A 24,652-nucleotide genomic window follows, 5' to 3' on the forward strand; every position below is an offset into this window, starting at 1 on the left:
TCTCTTGTGTTTGCAGATGGGAGCCCAAAACACCACCGTGCCCAATTCACCAGACCCTCAGGGTCTAAAAACAAGATCCATCTTCATGAAAGGATTACTTGTTTGGGGTTTGGGGCTCTGGGCTGACTCTTCTTTGGTATTAAAACTGCTTAATTGCATGAACTCACAATCATTTTCTAGATAATGGTAATAAAATAGCTAGTATGGGGGCACCTGGTTGGCTCAGTCAGTAGAGCATGTAACTCTTGATCTCCGGATTGTGAGTTCAAGCCCTATGTTAGGTGTAGAGATTGCTTAAAAATAAAAATCTTTTAAAAAAAATAATTAATATGTACTGTTCTCCTTTTTCTTAACATTTATTTATTTATTAGACAGTGGGGGGGAGGTGCAGAGGGAAAGAATTATCTAATTTAGTCTTTAACCAATTCTATGAAGTAACAATACAGTTCTTTTACTATCCCCATTTTGCACATACAGATATTAAAACACAGAGAACTAAAGTAACTTGACCAAGATCATTCACAAAACGAGTAAGTGATGGCCAGGATTTAAGCCTGGGCTCCGACTCTATAAAGACTATACATCTAGGCAACGCACAGAACTGCTTCGAGATGAGGTCATTCTTCGTCCGGTGAGAGGACAACTGACACTGGCCCCTCAGCTTTCAGACCAAGCTTGGCCATCTTGCTTTCACTTCTCATGTTTTCTTTTTAAGTAACTATACGTATGTACATATGTATGCACCGCTGGTCATACATGCGCATGATTCAGTTTCACAAGATCTAAGGCTATTCATTGAAAATAAATCTCCCACCTGCCTTTCTCCCCTCAAACCGCCAAGGGCCCCAAACCATCTCTTCAATTTTTAGTGTGTCTTTCCAGAGATATTTGTCACATACACACTGAGAAATCAATGGCAGCATATTGTCCCCTTTTTTCTGCACCTTGCTTTTCTCATTTAAAAAGATACATATGTTTTTAAAGATTTTATTTGTGAGAGAGAGAGAGAGAGAGAGAGAGCGCATGCACAAGCAGAGGGAGCGGCAGGCAGAGGGAGAAGCTGACTCCCTGCCGAGGAGGGAGCCGGATGCGGAACTCAATCCCAGGACCCTAGGATCATGACCTGAGCCGAAGGCAGGCGCTTAACTGAGCCACCCAGGCATCCTTAAAAAGATATTTTCAAGTCATTCCATAACAGTAGATAGAGGTGCCTCATTCTAGGGTTCCACTGTATGGGTGTGCCAGAATCTTCCCCACTTCTCTTGTAAAGGGCTTGAAGTTGTTAGCAAACTTGCACTATTATAAGCAAGGCTGCTTGATAAAATGTAATATCCTTATATTTTATCACATATGTATCATATAAATGTATATGTGATTTCCTGTGTGTGCAAATATATCTGCAGGATAAATTGCTAAAAGTGGAATTGCTGTGTCAAAGGCTTTGTGCTTTTAACATGTTGGAAACCCGGAATTGACTGACTCTTTGGAGAGGTTGTACTGATATATGCTCTCATAGCAGAGTGTGAGGGTGCAGGTTTCCCTCCACTCTCTCTGACACATTTTTTGAAACTTGTCTCATGCTGTGTGTGTGTGTGTGTGTGTGTGTGTGTGTTTGAGATTTATTTATTTATTTATTTTGGGCAGGGATGGGCAGAGGAAGAGAGAGTCCCAAGCCTCACTCCACACCGAGCACAGAGCCTGTTGCAGGGCTGGATCTCATGACCCTGAGATCACCACCTGAACCGAAACCAAGAGTCGGGATGCTCAACTGACAATGCCACCCAGGCGCCCCCAATGTTTGTGTTTTTAAAATAATGGTTGTGAACACCGTTATCAAAGGGTTACTTTTGTGAGGGATACTGGTCACTGCATTTGTCAGCTAGTAAATTAAGAAACAGATGACCAAAGATTAATTCCCTTTTATTCATGATCATCAACTCAGTCCAGTCTACAGACTTCATCTGTGCCTGGTTCTGGGTCCTTGCGGTAGAAAGATGTGTGACTTGGTCCCCGTCCCCAAGCAGCTCATGGTGTAGAGGAAGACACGGGAGAATGAGTAGCTGGTCTGGCGTGCATTGTGTTCCGCACAGTTGGAGAGAATGGGATAATGGAGCAAAGAAGAGTGTTGCTAGATGTGCTAGGAAGTGTTGCCAGGGTCTCTTGATCAGGTTAACCTTGATGGTGAGCGTTGTCCCGGAAACAAGCAGGCGGAGAGGAGGAAGTGGGGCTCCTGCACGGCTGCAGCTCAGGGAGGATTCTGTGAGCTAGGAGGCTCGCTGGAGGTTGCCATCAGCACCTCCCTGCAGAACTGCCGGCCGCATGCAGGGGATCGGCCGCCTGTGATTGGAGGGACGTTGCTGGTTGGGATAATGAACTCCGTAGTGTCGGCGGAGGTGATTGGCTGCGCCCTGCTGCAGTGAGAATGCGGTCAGGGTGCTCGGTCTTCGCTGGTGTGATGATCATTAGTGGAGTGAGGACTGCTGAATAATTGGGAGCTCCAAGTTGCTTCTGCCTCCAGGAGAGATCAGTTGGGCTATTGCTTTTTCCTTTTTGAAAAAAGCCACACATTTGATCACCGTCCACCTGCAAAAGTGAGTTTTTACTGAAGAAGCTCCAGCTGCTCTCATTCCCAGCAGCCCCGGCCGCAGGGGCTCTCGGAGAGTGAGCTACTTCTCAGGCCAGGCAGGACAGCAGTGCTAGCAAATTGGAAAAAGCAGGAAACAGCCACTGTATGCAGAGCTTCCAGCTTTACAACTCCCCAGGCTAGCCTTCTGAGCGACCGTGTAGCCAGAGATCCTTGGTATTGTGGTCACATCCCTCCTCAAAAGTGACAATCACCGCCGGCAACGTTGGGAGGAAGCCGTGATGCTGCAGATGCTGTGGCATTTTCTGTCTAGCTTTCTCCCTAGGGCTGGGTGCCAAGGCTCCAGAGAGGGGAACAATAATGAAGTCAGAGGCACCCCGGCTCCAGCTCGGGGAGACCAGATGTCAAGCTTTTTGGGGAAACAGGACGGAAGGGCTGAGGCCACGGAAAAGAGACCCACCATTTTGCTGGTGGTTGGACCTGCAGAGCAATTTCCTAAGGTAATGGCAACCTCAAGAGGACCTCCTACTTTAGGGGCTGGTCTAGGATCAGTTTCCTGGAAAAAACTGGAGTGTGGGGAGGAAGAGAGGACTTAGAAATCAATCAGTTTGGTATTGGAGGCTGGAGGGGAGAAGTGTTAGACAATGAAGAAGCCCAACTCTTCAATCTAGAATCTTCCTGTGGCCATGGTAAAAGCTTTATCACCCTACCATGACCGTTTCAGTGTGGCCATTTGGGGAAGGAAGGTTGAAGGCAATAGAGGATTTACCTTAGGATTTGTCAGTTTGGCCCCAGAGAGCCAGTTGAAAGGAAGAGACAAACGATAACAGTGTGTCTTAGATCTTAGCCTGTCTGAACAATGCAGGGAGGATCTTCAAAGTTGAACCCAACTGCCTGGAGCTGGGGAAGGCCAGCCTGTCCTGCACCCCTTAGGTCAGACCCCTTGCCTTTGGGTCTGCAAGGAAAGCAGTGGGAGGAGGAGTCAGAGGAAAGGGTGGAGTCTCAAGGTACAGAGGCCAGTACCCCTTGTGGGTCTGCGGGTCTGCTGTGTGCCAGAGCCTTCCGTTCATCTCATGCTCAGAGTGTCGGTTATCTCACCTCATCTTCCCGAGAGCCAAGGTAAGTGGTAACACCCGCATCTCGTGGATGAGGAAACAGGTGCAGAAAGGTTGAGTAATTTGCCCAGGATTAAACAGTTATGGAGGGTAGAGGTGAGATTTCACCCCTAATCTGTGTGGAACTTTGCCCTGCACCTGCCTCACTTTACCTTAAGAAAGCAGTTTTAACAGGACCTGTCGCGTTCTTGGGATTAGAACGGAAAGCGCAGTTTGTCCGGGATTTCTCCTGCCTGCGCAAGGAGCGACCTTGCTGACCTCCTGAGTTTGGGTTATTTTGAATCTATTCTTCTCGGGATAAAAATCAACTAGAAGAGGGAAAGAGGTACTGCCCTGTGTCTGGCACATTGTAGATTCCCCCAAAATGTTGCTTGAATTGCTATATCAAATAATTAAATGTTTGGTTATCCTTGGCTGAGTGGGAGGGACTTTTGATGCCACGGCTTCTGTGGGCGTTTAGGTGTGAGCTTGGAGAGGAGCCTCAGTGTCTGTGTGTGTCTGTCTGTCTGACCATCTGTTCCGCCACATCCTCCCCACCCCACCCCCTGCTCATCCTGGTCAGCATGGATCTTAGAGTCTGTGTTCTGAGGTGTGCTTCAAGCCATGTCACTTTCTACCTTTCCGTCATCTTGGGATGAGCTCAGAAATGGCATTGGTGCTCTCCTTTGTGAGGAGCTTTCTGATTTCCATACCTGCTTGCCTTATGGCCCAGGGATCAAGGGATTGGCTGGCTCCCTTTTAAATTCACCTACTTTGGACTTTAATAATTAAACTGCTCCATTTCCCAAACTCATCCTGGCACCTCTTGCCAGACCTCCCCACTGGTAGCCTCACATCAGGACTTCCTGTTCTGAACAGCTTCACTCCTGGCCTGCCAGTTAGGGGCCACGGGGCTGAGCTGGAGACCCACAGCTTTCACTAACCTGCTCTCCCTGAGAGACAGAGATCAGCTAGAGGGGGAGTGGGGGGGATAGCCCCAGGAGGGAGACAGATCAGCCGGTTCGGTTTGAAGCAAGAAAGCAAGCACATCTGGGCAGTGTGGACTCTTTAAAAGCAGATAAACCAAGACCTGGGGGGCGCCTGGGTGGCTCAGATGGTTAAGCATCTGCCTTCGGCTCAGGTCATGATCTCAGGGTCCTGGGATGGAGCCCCGCATCGGACTCCCTGCGCAGCGAGGAACCTGCTTCTCCCTCGCCCTCTGCTTGTGCTCTCTCGCTCTGTCAAATAAATAAATAAAATCTTTAAACAAACAAACAAAAACGAGACCTGGGACTAGCAGGAGCATTTCTGTGGATGAACTGACAGTCGGAGTAGCGTGTTTTCTCAGCATGTGGCCATGCCTGCGGGCTGCAGTGACTCTGAGAGGTGGGGTTTGGCGTTTGTGATCACTGGCCACGGGGACCTGGCCTCGCTGTCTCCCTCAGGAGAATGCTGCGGAAACCTTATAGACACATCCCCCTTGGTCCTCAGCTTCCCAGTTCTCCAGCCGCACTATTTTGTTTTGCTCTCATTTCCCCCGTTGAAGTATGTCTGCTAGTGAGTCGGGTTCCTGCAGGCTTTTATTCTAGGAACTGTTCAGTGTTCCCCTTTACCTTTGTCTTACAGTTAATCTGCAGTTGGAGACGAAAGCCTTAGTGTGGAGTAAGAGGCGCCCTCAGCGGCATTCAAGCTTGCAAATCCTGAGGGGCCGTCTTCTCAGAAGCTCAGAGAATTTTGCTCATTGTGTGTCTAATTGCCAAGTGTAGGCAGGTTTCATCGGAACCCGGCTGCCCTGGGCTGTCATGGCAACCTGATCATCAAACGGCACCCCGGCTGCAGCAGCCAGTGAGGTTCAAGAGCCTTCCAGGTGGGTGGGGCTAGAAGAGCCGGATGCCGGCAGGGCTCCTTCGCATATTAATATTTTTGGCTTGGTCTGAGTCATTGCAGGGGAGGGGGGAGATAACTTATGACCTAATGCTACACTCCCAAAGGTACTCTACCTGCCCTGTTCTACTCATGGTATTCGGCACTTACAGGAAGCACCTGTTCTGGGGCATGAGCCAGCGTGGTAGAATGGGGACGACTTGTGGTGGCATTGGCGGGTTTGAGGGGGACAGGATGCTGCCCGGGAGAGGAACGTCTGCCTTAACGGAGGAAATGGAATCCAATAGCACCAGATCCTCAGGGATCTAGAGTTGCTGTCATTGCTTCTGCATGCTGGTTGTCACAGGAACGCACATCAGAAGAGAGCAGCAAAAGTAGATCTGGGTCACAAAATTAGAATAAGCAAAAAGAGCAGAAAAGAATGGTAGCCAGCGGGATGAGGAGAGGGACAACACAGGACACCGTGAGCTGGTGTGAATCGTGAGGAACCGAACTCGAACCTTGCTTTAATCTTTCTTACTGGTATTTCCCCTCTGCATGGTCAGAAGCTGTAACACAGATAGGCTTTTGTGTTGTTTTCTAGCTAAGCCTAAGCCTGAACCTGCTCGAGTCGCCCCTTTCCCACACACCTGCCACCTTTCAATATGAAGTATTGCTTACTGTAATTCCCTGGGTCAGGCTTACAGGCTTTCTTTGGAAACCAGGTTCTAAAATCTTATGGGCGGTATCGGGTTTGGGTGCCATTTTACATGGATGTAACAAGAGCTGGGTCCTGGGTGAGGCTCAGCCCTGCTGCCAACAGGTTCTGGGGCCGGGGCTAACCAGGTCACCTCTCCAAGTCTGTTTGCTCATCTCAGATTAAGGGGCAACCCCAGGAGCCCCTCTGGGCCCAACTGTCTATCACCCCAGGGATACAGCACTTACAGTGGATCCCAGGTGCCTAGAGGTTGGCTCACTTGGACAGAATTTCCAGTTTCTGTGTGCAAGTGGAATTCCGCATGACCTGTGAGACTCAGGAGGGAGGGGTGGTTTAAATAAATAAGCAAACACCAATTCAGGTTTGTCCAATGAAGACATTCTGTTGGACTCCATCTCAGTTGCACAATACAAATACGTTGGAACCCTTAAAATTAACGTTGGAATAGAACTAACGTTAGCATTGTAAAATAACATTTTGACAAGAACATGCAGGGCTTTTTGGAGGACATTTTTTGACCCCATAATACCATTGGTCTGTGGAGTAATGAGCTTTGTTATAATCAGGATTTCATTCCGCTTTTTTCTAGAAAACAGTTGCTCTTATCTGATAATGCTTTTTTTTTTTAAGATTTTATTTATTTATTTGACAGAGAGAGGGAACACAAGCAGGGGGAGTGGGAGAGGGAGAAGCAGGCTTCCTGAGGAGCAGGGAGCCCAACGTGGGGCTCAATCCCAGGACCCTGGGATCATGACCTGAGCCGAAGGCAGACGCTTAACTGAGCCACCCAGGCGCCCCATCTGATAATGCTTTAATAAGTTTCCCGCAAAGTATAGAATGTAGGTTTCACTTTTATTTGGTATTGTCTTCGAACCTCTTCTCACGTTCTATAAATATATCAGAAAACTCAATAGTACACAGAGAAAAATTCAGTGGTACAGTTATGTTTACCAAAATTATTTGAAAAATGCAGTTTATTAGGAAACAAACATCTCCAAGTTGAACAACTTATTTTTTTGCCAAAATGTTTGCCATACTGTATTAGAATGACTGCAGTCATCACTGAAATGAGATACTTCAGCATCTCTCTTATTTTCGTTTCAGATGCAAATATGAATAATTTAACAAAGGAAGATCAGCATTTCAGAATGTAGCTCTTTTATTTATAAATGTGAACCTTTTTTAAAATTTTATTTTTTAAAGATTTTATTTATTTGACAGAGAGAGAGCACAAGCGGCGGGGGGGGGGTGGCAGGCAGAGGGAGAGGGAGAAGCAGGCTCCCCGCAGAGCAGGGGAAGCCTGATGTGGGGCTTGATCCCAGAACCTTGGGATCATGACCTGAGCCAAAGGCAGTCGCTTAACCAACTGAGCCACCCAGGCGCACTTTTAATTTTATTTTTAAGTAATCTCTCCACCCAACATGAGGCTCAAACTCACGACTCTGAGATTAAGAGTTGCTTGCTCTACCAACTGAGCCAGCCAGGTGCCCTTATAAATGTGAACCTACTTTTTTTTTCCTAAGATTTTATTTACTTATTCGAGAGATGGGGAGAGCACAGAGGGAGAGGGAGAGTGACAGGGAGAAACAGGCTCCCCGCTGAGCAGAGAGCCCTGAGGTCATGGCCTGAGCTGAAGGCAGACGCTTAATCAACTGAGCCACCCAGGTGCCCCTAAATGTGAACCTCCTTTAAAATAAAAATAATAATACATGATCTTGTTGAGGTGTATAAAATACCCTGACGAGTGCAGACACTCAGAAAAACATACTTTAGGTCTTCATCAAGAGTGGTCATGTTTGTTTCCTGGGGTCTTAAAGGCCTGCCACTGGCTTCACTCATTCAGAAGCTATTTATATCCACATCCTCCATGACCAAGTCAAGGTTCAGGTCTTAGGACTTAGGACTTAGTCAAGGTTCAAAACCATAGCCTCCTGCCTTCAGGGACCCCAGTAGCAGAGATAAGTTGTACATGAATACAGCCCTGAACCAGAAATTCTGGATGGGGCAGTTGAAGAGATAGATGACTGTCATGGACTTAGGTGGAGGCTGAGCAGAAATCTGGATAATCCAAGCTCTCTCCGGATTCCTCATCGGATCCTCCCCAGTGTAGCCCAAGACCTGTCTTTACAGACTCATCATCACATCTCTTTGGGAAGGGCTGAAATGTCATGTAAGTCAATAAATGTTTCATAATGCTGTATTTAAGCATCAACATCTTTTTTTTTTTTTATTTTTTTATTTAATCTCTACACCCAGCGTGGGGCTCGAACTCACGACCCGGAGATCAAGAGTCACCTCCTCTTCTGACGGAGCCAGCCAAGAGCCCCAACATCTTTTTTTTTTTTTTTAAGATTTTATTTATTTGAGAGAGCGAGCACAAGCAGAGGGAGAGGCAGAGGGGTAGAGAAAGGGAGAAGCAGAACCAGGGAGCCCAATGCAGGGCTCTATCCCAGGTCTCTGGGATCATGATCTGAGCTGAAGGCAGATGCTTAACTGACTGAGCCACCCAGGCATCCCACCCAACATCTTATTTTAAAATCCTTTTTTCTAGTTCTTTTTTTTTTTTAAGATTTTATTTATTTATTTGAGAGAGAGAGAATGAGAGACAGAGAGCACGAGAGGGAAGAGGGTCAGAGGGAGAAGCAGACTCCCTGCCGAGCAGGGAGCCCGATGCGGGACTCGATCCCTGGACTCCAGGATCATGACCTGAGCCGAAGGCAGTCGCTTAACCAACTGAGCCACCCAGGCGCCCTCCTTTTTTCTAGTTCTTAACAAAAAGCTTTTTAGCAAATTAAGAAATTCATTTTACTTTTGGTGATTTCCAAATTATAACCATCCATTTTTATCCATCCTGGTAGTGAGATTTAGTCTATATTAGGAAGTGGTGCACTATAGAAGGAACATCTTTGTGACGCGGTCTGCCTCCGCAGCACGAATCTCCTGACATTTTCCGTGGGGAAGGGATGATGTGGAGATGGTAGGCTGGGCTGGAGAGGATCACCCTTAAGTGATGACCCAAACCTGACTTTCCAGGACCTGAGATTTTTCTCTTATCCTCACGTCAAAGGGGTGTTCTGAAGCCGTGTTGCCCGATATAGAACTTTCTGGGTGATGGAAATGTTCAGTGAGTCCATGTGGCTGTGGAGTACCTGAAATGTCACACAACTCAGGAACTGAATTTTTAATTTCATTTAATTAATTTAAAATTTAAAACTTCTCTCCTGAATAGCACAGACCTAGGCCAGAAAGCTTGCACTATTACCAAACTTTGAAGTGTTCTGAAAGTGGGCTCTGAAGGCTCTCTGGAGTCTTATGTGAGGGCCCAGCTGACCCCAGAGTAATGCTTCTGGGGAGTCCCTCTCCACAGCCTTTAGTGAGGGTCCTTTCTGCCTCCATCGTGTCAGCTCCTGGGTGCTTGCGGGACCTCCAGGGGAAGCCTACAGGGGAATGGGTTGCTTCTGAGGTGCTCACATTGCAGAGTGGCCTGGGAAAGGTCACTGGCGCCAGCTGGAAGGCCGAGTCCAGGGCTCAGCCAGCTCCGGGGCAGCTCCCCTGCGGATGAATGAGCCGGAGCCCGCCGCCGTGGGGCCACTTCCAGGATCGCTGGGCACCCGGCTCCCAGGCAGCCCCTGCCGACTTCTACCCTCACAGCTAAACTGGGCCCCTTTCCAGCGAGCATCGACGCAGTCTGTGCATCCACTGATTTTTCTGTTGGGAATGATTTACTAAGGGGAGAAAACCATTGTATTGGGTGATGCGTTTGGGGACCTTGTGGAAAAACATGCTGAGGGCTGTTTGTTCATCTGGAGGGCTTGGCAGCGGAGGGTGAAGAAGGTTCGTTGGGGCAGCACTCTTCCCTCGGCCAGCTTCTGAGGAGTTAACTCGGGGCGCCCGTGACGTCAGTCCTGATCTTTACACCCCTCCACTTGAGCAATCGCCGCCTCCTCACGGGGGCCGGTGCTCATTGGCTGTGGGCAGGACTTCCCCTGGGCCGGCTTTTCTCAATTAAGTAAAAGGGCAGGGCCTGAGCAGCCAATGACAGCTGCGCCCCGGCTTATCTGGAGCGAGCGTGCGGTCCCGGCAGCATTCCCGGGCTCCCCGGCGGCGCGCGCGCCCGGCTCCCCGTCAGCATGCTCTGCCTGTGCCTGTATGTGCCGCTCATCGGGGAGACCCAGACCGAGTTCCAGTACTTCGAGTCCAAGGGCCTTCCCGCCGAGCTGAAGTCCATCTTCAAACTCAGCGTCTTCATCCCCTCCCAGGAGTTCTCCACCTACCGCCAGTGGAAGCAGGTCTGCAGCGGCGGCGGGCGCCTGCTCGGGGGGTCGGCTGAGTGAATGCCTGAGTGGTGGTAGAGGGTGCGCGTGCGCGAACTCCCCCCGCCCCCAAACCCCACGGAAGGGAAAGAATGTCTGAAATGTGCAAGTTCTTTCCCCAGTTTTCATGTGACTGTAGGCGGGGAAAGGGTTATGTCATGTCACAGGAATGACTGGCTTTCATATGACTTCCAAGGAAGGCCGGAATTACTGGGGAGATACCTGTGGGAAATGGAAAGGAATTCTTTACTGGGGATGGGGGGTAGTTCCAGAGAAACAGGGCCGCAAAGAGGGACACAGCCCAGCCACTGTGGGGCCGTTTCTCAGAGCTGGGGGAGGGAGAGGCAGAGAAGCTCCTGTTGGAGGCCCAGAGTTGGAACTGGAGCTGCAGAGGCTGGAGCTGGCAGGGCTGTGTCCTGGGGAGGGGGAGCCCTCCCAAGACTTCCCTTGGGAGCAGCAAAAATTGTGACATTTTAAAGATGGGGAAATGGCTCCAGAGCCTGTGGGGGGCCCCTTGCCTCCTAAAGGAGCACCCTGACTTCTCTGTTAATCAGACCTCATGCTGTCTCCCACTGCTCATGATGGCAGTGGAGGTCAGATGGTGTGCTGGGGATGGGGATTAGCATATCCTAGGAAGGAGACAAAGTAGGCCTGGTGGTTCTGAGGTAGAAGCAAGGACTTTGAGAATGTCTTGAAATCACCTGCAGTGAACACATCCTTGGGTTCTCTGTATTACCAGACACCCGCGCCCACTGAGGCGCATGGATCGTGTTGGTGGCAGAGCGGCCCAGAAACCGAAAAGCTCTGTGCCTGACATTCGCCTCCTAGATTCTATTTCCACTCCTGCCGTAAATCTAGAATGATAACCATATATGTAATTTGTACCATTCTTGGCCGAGAGCACAGATGTCTGCAGGAAGTTAACTCCAGATAGCAGATGCAATATGTGCCAGCCTCTGTCTCACATTCCTGCCACACCCCCGGCGTTGTTCTGTGGATCATGTTAGGTGACATGGTATCTGCCCAGGCCTCCTCCTAGTATCCTTAGTGGCTGAGCAGTCACAAAGGGCCATCAGATGGTTCAGAGAGTAACCATGATCTTAATCATTGGAGAGCACCAGATAGCCAGTGGTCCATCCATTCCCAAACCCACTGGCTCAGAGACTTTTAAAGCCAGATTGGTTTGTGACTAGTGAGCCTGTTTCTCACCGAGAGAATTGGGCAAAACAGGAAGACTATGACCATTTTCCTTAGGAGGTTCTTGGTCCAGATTTTGGGGTGTTGCTAGGTTGCAGTGACTCATGTGTGTCACCCACCTTCTTGAGATTAACTTTTAGGGTGGCAGCGGGATCTCCAGGGAGGTGGCTCTGGAGTCTTAACAGGCCCAGCCTGAATCTCGCCCACCACTTCCCTGGCTGTGTAACCTTGGATAAATTAACCTCTCTGAGCTTGTTTCCTTCTCTGTAAAAAATGGGGGGAATGACAGTACCTGCCTCCTAGAGCTGCTTGAGAGGGTTCAGCAGGGTACTAGGGGTAAAGCATTTAACGGGCCCTGTGGCACAGGCCAAGGGCTCACTCGTTCGGGGAGAATTTCCAGGGACTGAGCATGCAAAACTGCAGCTGCTGAACAAAGTTCACCTCTAGGGGCAGGCATAGAGTTCTGTTCAAGGGGTCTCTTCAAGCCTTCTTGGGTCAGGAAACTACTAAGAGCTGGCCTGCTTTTTGGTACCTGGTTATGTCATCTGGCTCCCCTGGGATCAGAGGCTGGCAGTGCCATCAAGCCCATGCCCGCGTCCAAGAATAGTCCCCCTTGGCTCCTACCAGGGTCCTCTGGCCATGTTTCTGCCATGCAGGCATTGGCAGGGGCCAGCTCTGCCCCCATACCTTTACCCTGGTCACCCATTTGTTCTTGGGCCAGTGCCACTGTTAGGGATAAAAAGAGCAAGCTGCAGCATTCCTGGTGGCATCTGGAGCGCCCGAGGCCATCCCCACATTTGGGCAGAGAGCATGCGGGCTGAGGCCGGGCGCCAGGGACCCTGCTGCAGGGGAACCACACGGCTGACCTTGGTTGTACAATAAGTTAGTCTTCAGGACACTTGGAATGAGAAAGTGTCAAGCCGGCCGCTTGCTGGCCTGTGTCTGAAGGGCGCCTCCCAGGGGTGCCTTTTTCCTCTTTGCTTGTGAGGGGAAGCAAGGTGGGCTTTTGCTTGGGTTCTGGCTAGGTCTTGGGGATCCAAGTGGTGGCATTGGGAACAGAACCGAGGAAGCATCTCAGGTCCTTGAGGCCACCTCTGTGCATGGGTTAGCACAGTTGTTTCCTGGGGACAGGCCGCCACAAGGAACGAGGAAAAGCTGGGGCACGAGATCAAGGAGGAAACTTTAACTTTTTTTTAATAGAAAATTGTGCAAGCTGGAGATAAAGACCTCGATGGGCAGCTCGACTTTGAAGAGTTTGTCCATTATCTCCAAGATCACGAGAAGAAGCTGAGGCTGGTGTTCAAGAGTTTAGACAAGAAGAATGACGGTGAGCATCGCCTCCAGAGCCAGTGGCTGCCCGCGTCTCAGGCCTCTTGCGGGCCTGGCCCCTGGCTGAAGCCTTTGTTGTTGCAGGACGGATCGACGCTCAGGAGATCATGCAGTCCCTGCGGGACCTGGGAGTCAAGATATCCGAACAGCAGGCCGAAAAGATTCTCAAGAGGTGAGAACTTTTGTCAGCCTCTGTATCTGGTTTAACAAACACGTGATGAAAGAAACGTTCTTGGACCAACCCCGTGGCACCCTTCACTGTATTAACCCCGTTTCTCTGAACTTTGGCTTCTGTTGGTTTGATGCCATGAGTAGGTAGCCCCCTTCCCAGGAGCAACCGCTCCCTGAGTTCCAGGCCAGAGTCACGAATCACCTGGAAGTGTGCCCTCTCTCCGGTGACCCGTGAAGAGAAAAGACCAGTTGGGGGGATTTCAAGTGGGTGAAAGGCGAGCAAGGAGCACTCTCTTTGCCTGGTGGGGACGGGGAAGGGGCTCGGGTGGCAGCAGTCTGCGTACGGTGGACTTCTCCCCGAGAATGCTGCATTTCCTCCCCCCTGTAATCAGAAGTGGTGCCCCGAGACAGCTCCCAGGGGAGCCCTGGTCCTGGGGGAGAGCATATAGTGGCTATGGCGGGAAATCGCGCAGATTTCCCTTAGGAGCGCTGCCCTTGCTGCCTGCGCCTTTCCAGATCCCCGGGGCCGGAAGCAGCTGGTCAGGGACAGTTGCCTCTTGTCCAGCTCCCTGGGCGTTGTGCCGTGCTGTGTGCCTGCTTCGCTAACATCTGCTCAGAGCACTTATCTGTGTTTCTCCTCTCTCCTCTGCATCCTCCTTTGTCTGTCTGTCAGAATACGAACGGGCCACTTCTGGGGCCCTGTAACCTAGTAAGTATCCGTGTCACCCCGGTGATCCCCTCCCTCCTTGACCTCTGTGCCTGATCAGAACCGGGTTCTTATGGGCCATTGTATTCCTGTTTTCGTGCAAAGTGGGGTGTGGAGCCACCTCGCCTCTTCACTGGGGCCGAGGCACCTCCCGTGGTTTCCTCAGTGGCGCAGGGCCTGCCCCGGGCTCGCCTGGAGGGGTGGAAGTGCAGCTCACGTATGGCCCTGTTTACCCCGGGGGCAACCGACCATGTGCTTGTCTTGCAGCATGGATAAAAATGGCACAATGACCATCGACTGGAACGAGTGGAGAGACTACCACCTTCTGCACCCTGTGGAAAACATCCCCGAGATCATCCTGTACTGGAAGCATTCCACGGTGAGTCCCATGCCCCGGGGCGTGAAGGCACTTTCTCCCTCCTCCATTCACGCGTCCGCTCTCAAGGCATCAACCCCCATCCCGGTGTGGGGGTGAGAGTGGGGTTTTCGGCTTTTGGCTTTCCTCTTCAGCACGAGACTTGACTCCTCCGCCAGCCCCACGGAGCCCTCCACGTGTGCCCTCCATTCCCCCACGCCAGCCCTGACCACCCAGACACGGGGTTCCCTCTGCCCTGGATGCCCTCCCGCCCCACATGCTGCCTGTCCTTCAGGGTCCGCTCCAGACACCGCTTCCCCAATCCTGCTCGTTCTCCCAAAGCCTACGTGCGCCTGGGGCAGCGGGGACAATGCTAGAACAAATAGAGCCGTTTAGTTTCTTCCCCCAGCACCCCATTTTTTGCGTCCTTTCTCTCTGTCAAAGAAAATGTCCTGTACATGCTGCTCTTTCACCCCTGTCAGCACTGCTGTTCAGAAAGACCCATCACACTGCCCTGGTTGTGGCCATGTTGACCCCCCACCTGCGAGCCCTTTCATTCGGGGTAGGCCCGCCCCATCTGCCGTCTTAGCTACCCTAGACTGTCCGCTCTGGGAGGGGAGGCCGGGGGCTTGCCTCTGGTCTGTCTCCCGCAGTGCCCAGGGCAGGATCTCACCCTCAGGGCACCCTTGGCTCCCCAGTTGGCTGATCGGAGCAGAGCTGGCTCTGACCAGGCGGGATGTCGCCCAGGAGAGCGGCTGTTACGTAGGCATTGCAGTCTCTGATATTTGCCGAGGCCTTGTGCAATGTTCTGCCAGCGTGATCTGGTTCCACATCGGGTTTCAGAATTTTTACCCCTGACTTGACCCTTTCAGTACAGGCAGTCTGGTGATCCTCAGCTAAAATGCCTTTGTAAGCCATTCTTGCAAGAGCCGTGGGCAAGTATCTGCAAGGCTGTCCAAATGGTTTTATAACCGCTTTCTTCCAGCCTCGCTCTCAGATTCTCTCCCTGGGCCTCTGCAGGGCTCACACAGGGATAGGAGCTGTGCCACCTCCATGCGGTGAACGGGAAGGGGCACACTCGTCCCCCCACCCTGGGCCCGGGGCATTGTCACCATCTGTGTGGCCCCTGGGGCCCGGCCATTCTGGACAGTGCCAGGTTACAGACCTGGCTGTCTGCCAACAGCTTGGCCACAAGCATCAGGAGCCTGCCTGTTTTATCTGTGCTGGTCTTCCTTGCAGATCTTTGATGTGGGTGAGAATCTGACGGTCCCCGATGAATTCACCATGGAAGAGAGACAGACGGGGATGTGGTGGAGACACCTGGTGGCTGGAGGCGGGGCCGGGGCAGTATCCAGAACTTGCACGGCGCCCCTGGACAGACTCAAGGTGCTCATGCAGGTACGTGGGGAAAATGGGCCTCAGACCACCCGGTTTCCACCCCGTGGGTCCTCAGTGAGTCGGTTTTCTCCTCCTCTGTCTTTTGCTCTTTGGGCTCATACTTTTCTAACCCAGTAAATTAGATTGGAATTATTGCTCAGACACGGGCAACAGAAGATCCAGGTCTAATTGCCCTTTTGCACGTAGTTTATTTCATCTTACCCGGGGCACGAAAGCCAACGGTCACATTACAGGGCTGAAATGTGGACAGGTGAAGCCAGTGAGAACCAGGGTGGCAGGAACCTGTTTTCCTGGGCACATTTTGTGTAGGCAGCACACGGGGTGGATGCGAGCAGACCCCCACCTGGCCCAGACACCTTTACCTTGGCCGGACGCCCAACTCCACGTCCACAGGGCAGAGATAAGCTAGGCCCACGTCAGGGACAGGCTTGCGAAATTGGCCTGCACGAGGATGCCCTGTCGGACTTCAGGGTCGCCTGAACACGTGGCGCAGCGCCCCCCAGCCCTTTGCTTGTGTGTCAGTGCTGGTGTTTCTGAGCCCTGCTCAGAAAAGGTGCCATCCTCTTGGGATGATGAGCACTGCGTCTTGTATGGAAGTGATGAATCACTGAGTTCTATTCCAGAAACCAAGATTGCACTGTATGTTAACTACCTAAAATTTTTTATTTTTTGTTAAAGATTTTATTGATGTGTCAGAGAGTGCATAAGCAGGGAGAGTGGCAGGCAGAGGGAGAAGCAGGCTCCCTATTGAGCAGGGAGCCCGATGTGGGGCTCAATCCCAGTACCCTGGGATCATGACCTGAGCCAAAGGCAGTCGCTTAACCAACTGAGCCACCCAGACGCGCTAAAATTGTTATAAAAGAAAAGAAAGGAAGAAAAAAAAGTGCCATCCTTTCCTCCCCATCTTGCCCTCCTGAGCCTGTGTTGTTTTGAAGCCTGTTAAACATGAACTCCCTTCTCTTGCAGAAGTGGGGGGTGGGAGAGCGGAATGGTTTAGGGAGAAAAGCTTTGGGAAATAAAACCTGACCGGGGTCCTGCCTTCACAGCTATGTGACCTTGTGACCTGCTTCCTCACTCCAGTGCCGGGACTTCCATTCCTCTGTAAAACCCAGGGGGCCTGAACAAATTGCCTCCCCAGTACCTGGGATGGGCCTTAAAGTGATCCGTGGTTTTATGATGGTTGAAGCTGGTTATGGGTTCAGGAAAGCCCAGTATATAACTCTCGGCACTTTTGTACATGTTTGAAATTTTCCATAGTAAAAAGCTCAATTGAAAAAAGGTGGAGGGCACCTGGGTGGCTTAGTTGGTTAAGCGACTGCCTTCGGCTCAGGTCATGATCCTGGAGTCCCGGGACTGAGTCCCGCATCGGGCTCCCTGCTCAGCAGGGAGTCTGCTTCTCCCTCTGACCCTCCCCTGTCTCATTCTCTCTCTCAAATAAATAAATAAAATCTTTAAAAAAAAAAAAAAGGAAAAAGGTGGTTAAAGTAGTAGCTGCAGGGGTGTTTAGCGCAGTGTTAGCATACCATAGGTGCACCGTGAAGAGCGAGGGTAGCCATGTTGGATTCTCCAGGTGCCGAGTTACCCTTCAGAACCCCAACAGGGGAGAGCTGCTTGCTGACCCCAATGTGCGGGCCTGCAGTAGAGGCTTTCTGTCCCATGCTGGCCGCCCCCTGGTCACAGGCTTCTTTCTGACCACTCGTCCTTCCCTCCTCAGGTCCACGCCTCCCGCAGCAACAACATGTGCATCGTGGGCGGGTTCACCCAGATGATTCGAGAAGGTGGAACCAAATCCCTCTGGCGGGGCAATGGCATCAACGTCCTCAAAATTGCCCCCGAGTCGGCCATCAAATTCATGGCCTACGAGCAGGTGAGGACCCCACTCCCCCAGGCGAGGCGCCTGTCGTCAGCTGCTTCCTGAGCTTCCCTGGGTGGAGCTCCCTGCCCTGCTGATGCCCTGGAAGCTGGAGCCAGTCACTGTACCCAGGGGACAGCAGGAAGAGGCAGGTGGCTGGGTCCAGCCCCCACTCTGCTGCCAGCCCCAGAGTGGGCCAGTTCCCTCTATTTCTGGACAGTGTCAGGTGTGCCAGGGACACCAGGCCTTGGATCTGGGAGGAGCCCTGGGACAGGGGCAGCGGAGCTGGTCTCGGGGTCTGTCCATTCATTTGCTCTCTCTTCTAGATCAAGCGTCTCGTGGGGAGCGACCAGGAGACTCTGAGGATTCACGAGAGACTTGTGGCAGGGTCCTTGGCCGGGGCCATCGCCCAGAGCAGCATCTACCCGATGGAGGTGAGGGCTGCCTTGGTCCTAGAGTGGGCAGTGCGCATGGGGTGAGGGTGAGGAGTGGGCCGTGCTCACGCTCCCATCGCTCCTTTTGGGTTCTCCAGGTTCTGAAGACCCGGATGGCCTTGCGCAAGACAGGCCAGTACTCAGGCATGCTGGACTGTGCCAGGAAGATCCTGGCCAGAGAGGGAATAGCCGCCTTCTACAAAGGCTATGTTCCCAACATGCTGGGGATCATCCCCTACGCTGGGATAGACCTAGCCGTCTACGAGGTGAGGTCCTAGCAGGCTCAGGCTCCTTGACTCAGTAGCAGAGATTCAGAAACCCCTCCTAGCCAGGCCCCTGCCTGTTCTCACTCCCTGATAGACACTGGGGGGTGGCTGCAACAAGGAGCAAAGCGTGTCTCCTTCCAGACTCCTCTGTTCTCTGCAAGGGTCTCCTGTCACACGGCCTGGCCCTGGCAGCCCCCAGGTTCTGCAGCCTCAGGGACTCAAGTGGGCAGATCACCAGACGACGACGCTAGGAGAGCTCACTGGGCCCCCAGCAGACCTCAGACCACAGAAGTCAGGCTCTCTGGGTGGGGAGGTGGGTGTTGCTCCTGCCTCAGCCCCACTCCCTGTCCTACCCAGGAATCCCCAGCGACAGCAGAAACAAAGGGCAGGCAGGCCAAGCGAATCAGGTTACAGTAGCCTCAAGGATCCCATGTGACAAGGAAATGCCTCCTGTGCGGATCCAATAACTATGCCCCCACCCCCAGACCCTTGTCTCCTCTTGCCTCATAAGCTTTTTCTGGGGCTCACGGGCACTTTGCCTCATCCCTGTCCCCCTTTCCTCTGCCAGACGCTCAAGAACGCCTGGCTACAGCGCTACGCAGTCAATAGCGCGGACCCTGGTGTGTTTGTGCTCCTGGCCTGTGGCACCATGTCCAGCACGTGCGGCCAGCTGGCCAGCTACCCACTGGCCCTGGTCAGGACCCGGATGCAAGCCCAAGGTAATGCTGGTGCTGGGCCAGTCCCCAGGGACCCATCTCCCCGGGCAGGTTGGGCTCTAGGAAGGAGCTGGTAAAGCCCCGATGGGTGCCTCTCTCACGACAGCCTCCATTGAGGGCGCTCCGGAGGTGACCATGAGCAGCCTCTTCAGGCAGATCCTGCGGACCGAGGGGGCCTTTGGCCTGTACCGGGGGCTGGCCCCCAACTTCATGAAGGTGATCCCAGCCGTGAGCATCAGCTACGTGGTATACGAGAACCTGAAGATCACCCTGGGCGTACAGTCGCGGTGATGGGACTGGCGGGGGGGTGGGGGACAGCCCCGCCTTGCGCGGCAGACTCACGGATCCTGGGCCTGCAGCCCTGGGATATGTAGCCATCCATTCTGTGAATGTGCCAACACTAAGCTGACTGAAGCCAAGCTGTGAAAAGCCTGGGATGCACCTGCAAGGGAGTGGGGCAAGGCCCGGCAGGCCCACCGGGTGTGTCCTGCTGACCCTGGCTGGCCGGCACATCCGTTCCAGGGGCCAGCAGGACACAGGCGCACGCACGCACGCACGCGGGGACGGGACATTTCCCGCGGTGCCTGCCGGACAGTGGGGCCCGGAGCCGGCTTCGTTCTTCCATCTCGCTGCCAGACCACCAGCCTCAGGCCCTGCCCCCTGGCCTGCTGGGCGCCTACACCGTGCCCGTGTTGCTTCCTTCCTCGCTGCTGTGTTAGTATGGTAGGAGGAAGGCCACCAGGCCTCTCCCCATGTTAGCGCTCGCTCCTCTCCCCTCGGTCTGTGGGGGCCTCATGCCCTGGCTTCCTGGCCTACAGGGTCCCCTCTGGCTAGGTTGCGCGGGGGCAGAGGGAGGAGTCCGGCTTCTGTGCTCACCCCGCTGTTGGCCTCTGAGCTCCCCAACAGATGGGCCCCCGGATGTGCGTGTGCATGCAGGGGGCAGGGCCAAGTTCCTCCATTGGCTGCCCGCCTGGCCTCCCGGTGCATGGCTTCATGGAAGGCGAGGGCTGGCTCCCGCAACGCAGAGGGCCTCGCTGCTCCTGCCGCCAGGGGTGTCCTGGTGTTCTGAGCTGGCCCCAGACTCCGTCAGGACTGGCACCAGCTCAGAACCACCTCCCTGTCCCCGCTGTGGAATGAGAGCTGGGCGGGCACCACGGAGCGGCAGGAAGGGCAGCCCCTGCCCCGCGTCTGCGCACCCTGATGAGAGGAGGAAAAGGTGTTCAAGGCCTTAATTATGTATCGTTGGGCAAAGGGTTTTGTTCAGAAGGACAAGCTGGACAAATGTGTACGTTCTGTGCTTCCAGAGGGAAGACAAAGGGGGTAGAGAGCCTGGCTGACTTCATTAAAGTCTGTTTCCGAGCCTCTGGGGATTCGTGTCCAATCCCAATTGGGGCAGAGTGGGGACCAGCCTCACATTCCACTGCTGCAGGGTGTCACACTGCTTGGAGCCTATTTATTTCGTATTTATTTGAACAGAGTTATGTCCTAACTATTTTTATAGATTTGTTTAATTAATAGCCTGTCATTTTCAAATTCATTTTGTATTCATATTTATGTTCATGGTTGATTGTACCTTCCCAACACCCTCCAGGCGGGGTGGGGAGAGGAAGGAGGGGCCGTGGGAGTGACCTTTCCCGCCACTGGCCACACTGACGTCAAGTCTGTCCAAAGAAATTCCTGGGAACTGGCGACAGATAAAAGGTCAGGGGGGGAGGGGCCCTGGTCAGGGGGGATGACCTTGGGCAGGTTGGGACAGGGCTCGCACCCAGGAAGCCTTAGGATCTGAGGGTTCAGTAAGGGGCAGGAAGAGTGGCAGAAATCTCAATTCCATTGAAGATGTAAGTCCAAACCATTTCTTGGGCTGGGAGGATCTCTTTCTTTTATCCTTTCGAACGACAAGGCACTGAGGGGCCTATCACTGTGAGTTTGGGGTTGGGGCTCCAGGAGAGGGCGGCCAGTACCCCGCCCCTGCCTGTGAAGTGGGCTCCCTCCCTCCCAGGCCCGCCCCCGCCCGCCGCCACCACCCCTGCTCAGCAACGCTGGTCAATTTGCGGCTGGAGGTCGCATTTCCATTCCACCATAATGGCCTAGTGAGGACAATGCTAATAGGATGCAAAGATCAATGCAAAAATTATTGTTATATATCAGTCTAGCGATAACTGGAATTTGTGAAAAAGCAAAGAATTGGAAGTTGTCACTTAAAACAGCCTTCTAATAAAGTTGTTTCAAAGCTGATGACGGAGCCATGATTTATCTGATGTGGGCTTGGGTGGTGGGGGAGGGGGCGTTTGCAGGTTAGAAGATGAATCCATGTTTGTCATCAGCGAAAATGAGAAAGCTAGCCCCTCTGGGCCTCTCAGAAGCACTCCCTCTTGAAAGATATTTGTAGGATTTGGGGTGCTCTGCCCCAGATCACCAGAGCCCCCCTGAGTTGTGAGGCCAGTGGTTCTTCCTCAGCCCTCCTCCAGTTGAGTCTGTCTTGGACGGAGCTGATCACTCCCTACCCCTGAGGCCTCTGCGGAGGCTGTGTGCTGTCGGTTCCCGGGCTGCCCCCTCCCCAGCCTCACCGGTGCACACCTGCACACTTAGGGATGTTGCAGGGCCTCCCGCCTGCTGTTCTTTTTTTGTTTTTTAAAGATTTTATTTATTTGAGAGACAGAACAAGAGCACATGAGTGGTGGGGGAGGGGCAGAGGGAGAGGGAGAAGCAGACACCCTGCTGAGCAGGGAGCCCGATGCGGACTCCATCCCAGGACACTGGGATCATGACCTGAGCCGAAGGCAGATGCCCAACCGACTGAGCCAGCCAGGCGTCCCCCCCACATCCCCGCACCTGACATTCTTGATTTGCTTTCTGCCTGTCTCCCCAGGAGAGGGTGAGGCCTCTGGGGCAGCGAATACATTTGCGGTGTATCTCCAGCACTTAAGACAGTGCGGGGTGCCATTTTCATTAAATGACTATCTACATTCTGTCCCCTGATGGCCCCAAGTACCACGGGTCAGGGCAGCAGGGGAGAGTAGGAAGCAGCTTGGGGAACCCACCAGGGGGCTGTGACCTTCAGAGGCTGTAAGGGAGGCCCAGAAGTGTGCCCAGGTTTGCAACTGGTATATACCACTTGTACTGGGTCGAATAGCATCCCCTGGGAATTCATATCCCCTGGGAATCTCAGAATGTTGCTTCACTTGGAAATAGGGCTTTTACAGATGTAATCAAGTTAAAGTGAGGTCACACTGCATTACAGTGAGCCCCAAGTCCAATGAGTGGTGTCCTAGAACATGGAACTTTGGACAGACATGCCCAGAAGAGAGAGGGAAAAGGCCATGTGACCACAGGGCTTGCATCCACAAGCCAGGAAACGCCAAGGATTGCAGAGGGCCACCCAAAGCAAGGGGAGTGGCAAGAAGTTTCTCCCGCAGATTGTCCAGAAGGGCCCAACGCCACCAACACGTGGATTCCAGACCCTGGGCCTCCTGAACTATGAGAGAATGAAGTTTTGTTGTTTGGGGTCATCTAAGTTTGTGGTGATTTGTTAACGGCCACCCGGGGAAACTAATATGCCACCCGCTTCAGCTGTTCGTTGCCGGGGTAACACGCAGAAACCATTTCCCAACGATCAGGTCTTGGCAAGTGGACCCCTTTACCCTGAGCCTGCTCTCCCAAGCAAATGTCCCACAGTGTGGCAGGCAGAATTATGTCCCCTCCCAAAGATGTCCATGTCCTAATTCCCAGAACCTGTGGATTAGGTTACATGGCACAGGGCAGTCAGGCTTGCCAATCAGCTGACCTTAAAATAGGGAGATTATCCTGGATTATCCCTGTGGGCCGCGTGTAATCACATGGGTCCTTCAGTGGGGGAGACGGAGCAGGAAGAGCAGGGAGAAGGCACAGGAAGGACTCAGCCTGAGGTCACTGGCTCTGAAGGTGGAGGAAGGGGCCACAAGTCACAGGAATGCGGGCGGCCGCTAGGAGCTGGAAGAGATGAGGGGTGGATTCTCCACCGAGCGTCTCCAGGAGGAACACGGCCCTGCTGACACTTTGATATTAGCCGAGTAAGACGCATGTCAGCCTTCTGACCTCCAGAACCGTTAAGACAATTTCCCATATTGGTTCAGTCACTATTGTCCGTGCTAATGTGTTACATCGGCAGCAGGAAACAAACACACTTTTTTAGCTCTGCCCTTTCTCCATCTTGGCTGAGAAGAGCCTCCCACTGGGTTGGGGTATTTGACCAGTGGGCACCTTGGGGGTGGGGGATGCGGGGGAATAGTGCAGAGGAGGCGTGTCCCAAGACCCAGGATGGGATGGGCTCTGGCCCAGCCCCTGGCCCATCTGAGTAGGCGGCTGGCCCTGAAGCGCCGGCTGACGCCTCCTGCTCCTCCAGGAAGTCAAGCACCGTAGGACCCGCTCAGGCCCTCAGCTCTTTGCAGAGGGCGTCCAGCCGCCTCCTCTGAGGTCAGAGCCTGGAGCAGTCTGGGGAATGGGGGCTGTGGGAGCTGCAGAAAGCCTGTCTGACTTTCCGTGGGTAGACACTAGGACACTGGAAATCCCTGCCCCACTGTGGCCGAGGTGTGGCCTTGGGCAAGTCACACCACCTGTCTGAGCCTGTTTGTCCATTAGACGAAGAGAATAAGACTTGCCTGGGAGGGCTGTTAGAAAGTCGGAATGAGGCGCCCCTGGCTGGCTTGGTCGATGGAGCCTGTGACTCTTGATCTCGGGGGTAGTGAGTTTGAGCCCCACGTTGGATGCAGAGATTACTTAAAAATAAAATCTTAAAAAAAGAAAAGAAGAATGTGGGGTGCCTGGGTGGCTCAGTCCGTTAAGTGTCCAACTCTTGATTTAGGCTCAGGTCATGGTCTCAGGGTTATGAGCTTTGAGCCCCACGTCGTCGGGCTCTGAGCTCAGCGTGAGTCCGCCTGCCCCTCCCCCACTCCCATGTGCACGCTCTCTCCCTCTCTCAAATAAATAAAATCTTAAAAGAATGTGAGGCATAAATTATTTTTTAAAAAATTGGAATGAAATGTAACATTGTGTGTCAACTCTACTCAAATTTAAAAAATATTTTTTTTTAAAAAACGTTGAAATGAGACCGGAAATTGAAAGGACTGGTGCTTAAAACCCAGCTCCCCTTCCCCATCCAGGATTCCAAACACACAATTTCACCCTCAGTGCTTGTCATTCCAGCCTCCAGTGTCAGAAGGCTCATGCACGCCTGGGGTCTCCGGCATCTGAACGTGGCCAACCTGGGGGTGGGGTGGGGGAGCCCTTTGTGCCACCGGATCTGGCGAATTCTCTTCATGTCTCCTTCCACCTCTAATCCTGAGGGGCATCACCGGCTGGGGCACACACAGGACGTGTTCCTGCCACCATGACCCCATTTTACAGATGAGGAAAGTAAGGCTGGGGGAAAAGTGACTTGCCCAGGGCCTCAGCGTGAGTACGTGACAGGGCCTGAGTTGCAGGTCAGCAGACCCCTGGGCTTTGCTGGGGCTGCCCACCAGGAGGCCCAGGAGATGGGGACCATGCTTCAATCCACCTGTGGGGACTTTCACCCAGGAGTAGGGAGCTCTTTGCCTCGCCTCTGACAGGTGGCACCCGGTTTCTGGCTACTCTCCTGGGCCCGGAGGCCACAGAGAGGCTGGGAAGCATTGTGCAGGCC

The 24,652-nt window shown here is 52.9% G+C and overlaps 1 protein-coding gene across 3 annotated transcripts in view; it reads left to right on the top strand.

The window, feature by feature from the left end:
- Positions 1 to 21,231, top strand: part of SLC25A25 (solute carrier family 25 member 25) — a 35,627-nt gene extending 14,396 nt beyond the window's left edge. The window contains exons 1-10 of one of the 3 annotated variants that reach the window (XM_028107714.2): positions 1,675 to 3,084; positions 12,970 to 13,096; positions 13,183 to 13,270; positions 14,243 to 14,354; positions 15,570 to 15,728; positions 17,443 to 17,595; positions 17,907 to 18,014; positions 18,113 to 18,280; positions 18,849 to 18,999; positions 19,103 to 21,231. In XM_028107714.2, coding sequence (XP_027963515.2) covers positions 2,866 to 3,084; positions 12,970 to 13,096; positions 13,183 to 13,270; positions 14,243 to 14,354; positions 15,570 to 15,728; positions 17,443 to 17,595; positions 17,907 to 18,014; positions 18,113 to 18,280; positions 18,849 to 18,999; positions 19,103 to 19,287 — 1,470 coding nt within the window. In that variant the 5' untranslated portion in view covers positions 1,675 to 2,865 and the 3' untranslated portion in view covers positions 19,288 to 21,231. Of the gene's footprint in view, positions 1 to 1,674; positions 3,085 to 7,520; positions 10,549 to 12,969; positions 13,097 to 13,182; positions 13,271 to 14,242; positions 14,355 to 15,569; positions 15,729 to 17,442; positions 17,596 to 17,906; positions 18,015 to 18,112; positions 18,281 to 18,848; positions 19,000 to 19,102 lie in introns of those variants that run through there. The other 2 variants (XM_028107712.2, XM_028107711.2) reach the window with 2 other exon arrangements.
- The last annotated feature ends 3,421 nt before the right edge of the window (positions 21,232 to 24,652 follow it).

This window comes from Eumetopias jubatus, unplaced genomic scaffold, assembly GCF_037043125.1.
Source record: "Eumetopias jubatus isolate StellerSeaLion01/CBP00866 unplaced genomic scaffold, mEumJub1_p1.0 scaffold_15, whole genome shotgun sequence".
Taxonomy (NCBI): Eukaryota; Metazoa; Chordata; class Mammalia; order Carnivora; family Otariidae; genus Eumetopias; species Eumetopias jubatus.